Here is a 2788-nt window from a genome sequence, read left to right on the forward strand (position 1 = left end):
AGCAATGGCAAGATGGTTGCTAAAGTGTTTCAAGGTATTGCTATCCAGTTGCTGTTGTATCCAAGACAGTTGCTGTGGTGTCTCAGATGGTTTCTTAGGTTTTGCAAAGTGGTTGTTGTGGTACCCCATTCGGCTAGTTGAGTGTTACTAGTGTACATCTATCATCGTGATCTACATAGGCTGGTTGTTATGCATTTCTATGTGGTTGCTGGATGAGTGCTATAGTGTTGCAAAGTGGTTGCTAGGGTGTTGCTACCCCATTCATTCATATGAGGGGGAAAGTCTTTAAAATGGAACGGACACCTTGTTTACAGACAAAATAGTGATCATTTATTTCAACCACATATTTTCAGATTTCAGCATCAATAACAATAAGGCACTGTCCATCTCAATATCACACAGCACCCCCCCATAGTCCCCAGCTGCAGACATGCTAACTGACCGAAACAAAGGCACAAGCAGCTCCTCCATTCCTCTTTATTTGGCACATTCTCATGTAATTCATTGATGGGTGGATGCCTGCAGCTTCAGCACAAAATAAATCATGAACTCTTCCAAACACCCTAAATCCCAAGGTGCCGAAACAGCTGAATAGTCAATCTTGTATAGGACGACCCCCCGCCCCCAATATCATCACGTAAGAGTTTAACCCTTCAATATGAAGGAAAGTCTTCCTGGTGGCCAGCTCTTCCTCCCCCGCGAGCGCTTTGGAGGTTTAACGTGGAATTTTGCTGAAATTGCATAGTTCGATGCTACGCTTGCAGTTCTGAGCCCCCGGAGGTTCATCGCAGCAGTTTCAAGGCATGAAAGTGTAAAACAGGTGTGCAGGCAAGGTGAGTTGAGTACTGAACTGTAGTATAACAACAGTAATCTTAGTGGCTAAACGGTTTAAAAAAAACAACATATGCATGTTATATAATTAGCCAACAGTGGGTCCATCAGTTTTAGAATAAAACATGCAGGTAGTGTTCCACATTTGAATGAAACAAGGTAAAAAAATAGTCTCTGATTAAACTTTACACAAGACTAGGCATTAATCAGCGTACCTATAGCTTATCTGTAGCACGGCATCTCCAGTTTCAGTCGGGCTTATTAAAAAAGAAAAGATGACAATGACTGACTGGATTTCCTCAGGCTACCAGTAGGGGGAGCTGGTTTCAATGCAGCCCCAGCCCTGCCACTCAGGGACTGGGAAAAGTCCTTTCCAGTTGTGGGAGTTGCTAAATGGACTAAACCCCACCTCTCCCTTCTTCCCCTGCTTCCCCGAGGCTTGCGTTTTCTTTGGCGGCGCTGGCGGCGAGTTCCATCCCTCGCCCTGCTTCAAAGTGGCCGCCACCACCAGTCCATAATTCCTGCCGTCGTTGTTGTCCCAGTACGTCTGCCCGCCGGTGGTGTAGCTGACGCAAAACTCCACCTTGTTCTGCGGCGGCACGTATGCAGGCAGCTCCGCGGCGAAGGAGAACGTGTCCGTGTTCTGGCAGCCGTACACGTTGTTCATGTACGTGCACTCAAAGTCCCGGTAACTCTTCCAGGAGTCAAAGGTGACGCGGACGTGGACGGCCTTCTCGAAGGCCAGGTTGCGCACCTTGACTGTGCCTGTGAGCACCCTCCCCTGCAGGGTGCAGTTCTCCAGGCACACCGAGTTCTTGGTCAGGCGGCTCCGGAAGTCCAGGTAGTCGCCCGCCGGCTGGGGGAAGTCCAGCGCCCTGCTCTGGACCGTGTGGATGCGCAGGGCGGCCGTTGCGCTCTCCAGCCCGTCCATCTCGAACTGCGGTCGGGACGAGGCCCTGCCGTCCCTGCTGTCGGACGGAGAGAAGACGTGGACTGCGGTGAGCGACATGCCCTTGGAGTCGGCGAACACCACCTTCTTCTTGGCTTTGCTTTTGGACGACTGCCACCCCAGGCAGGGGGGCTCTGGCGGGGCCTTGGTGCTGAGGCAGGGTCGCAGGGGCTTGAAGCGGGAGTTGGCCCGGTTCCGGGCCCTGTAGTCCTCATAGGAGCTGAGGAAGCTGCGAAGGGGCGGAGAGTGGGCGATGTACAGCTGCACCGCCACGTCCACTGGCATGACTGGACCCGGCATTGTGGGCTCGAAGAGACGGAGGACGCTGCAGAGACAAACACGGCAGCGTTAGGGCAGATGTTTACCTGTTGTCCCTGTCCACATCATTGGCCTACACTTTGCTTGGGCCACTGTTTTGAGCAGGCACCAACTTGGGTCCAGTCTAAAACTGACCGTTAGTCCAATCCAGTTACATTTAAAGCAAAGGTCTGCATCTTCAGCCTTGTTTGGTTCTTTAAAACAGTTGATGGGAACATGACATGCTAGAACAGGTTCTCCTGATTTCCAAGTTCTACAATAGAGAACAATACATAGAAGACAGCTTGTAGCCTATGACCTTTTGTCCATCACAGTCATTCTTACCTTGCTGAACTCATTGAGTGCCTCTAAAAGGGAGCAGAAGTGTGCATGGCAGGACAGAGTTGTTAGTGCTGTAGTCCACACCGCCCGGCTTCTGCTCCCCGGCGCTGCTGGACGCTATTAAAACAGCCAGGTCTGAGCTCATTTGCATATTCCTTTAAGCTGTCTGCTGCCAGCCAATAAGAGAGGGGCAGAATGTGGCTTCGGCCAGTCAGAGGACAGCACTTGCCGGCCAACAAACTGGAGAGAGTTGAGACATTTGCTGAGCGCCAGTGCCGCCCCCTGGTGGTGCAGTGGTGACTAACGCTGTGTGCGGTGCTTCTTTCGTCATTTCTTTCTTGGACGTATATTTACTTTATGCTTTTTATT

General features: G+C 51.1%; 1 protein-coding gene across 1 annotated transcript; it reads right to left on the reverse strand.

Annotated features, from left to right (window-relative positions):
• Positions 1 to 389: 389 nt before the first annotated feature.
• ppp1r3ca (protein phosphatase 1, regulatory subunit 3Ca) lies at positions 390 to 2505 on the reverse strand. The gene is made up of 2 exons (XM_072690540.1): positions 2423 to 2505; positions 390 to 2105 (listed from the first exon to the last, which is right to left on the reverse strand). The coding sequence occupies exons 1-2, from the start codon at positions 2434 to 2436 to the stop codon at positions 1136 to 1138; spliced, it is 984 nt and encodes a 327-aa protein (XP_072546641.1). The 5' UTR covers positions 2437 to 2505; the 3' UTR covers positions 390 to 1135.
• Between the last annotated feature and the right edge of the window lie 283 nt (positions 2506 to 2788).

Source organism: Salminus brasiliensis, chromosome 10, assembly GCF_030463535.1.
Source record: "Salminus brasiliensis chromosome 10, fSalBra1.hap2, whole genome shotgun sequence".
Taxonomy (NCBI): Eukaryota; Metazoa; Chordata; class Actinopteri; order Characiformes; family Bryconidae; genus Salminus; species Salminus brasiliensis.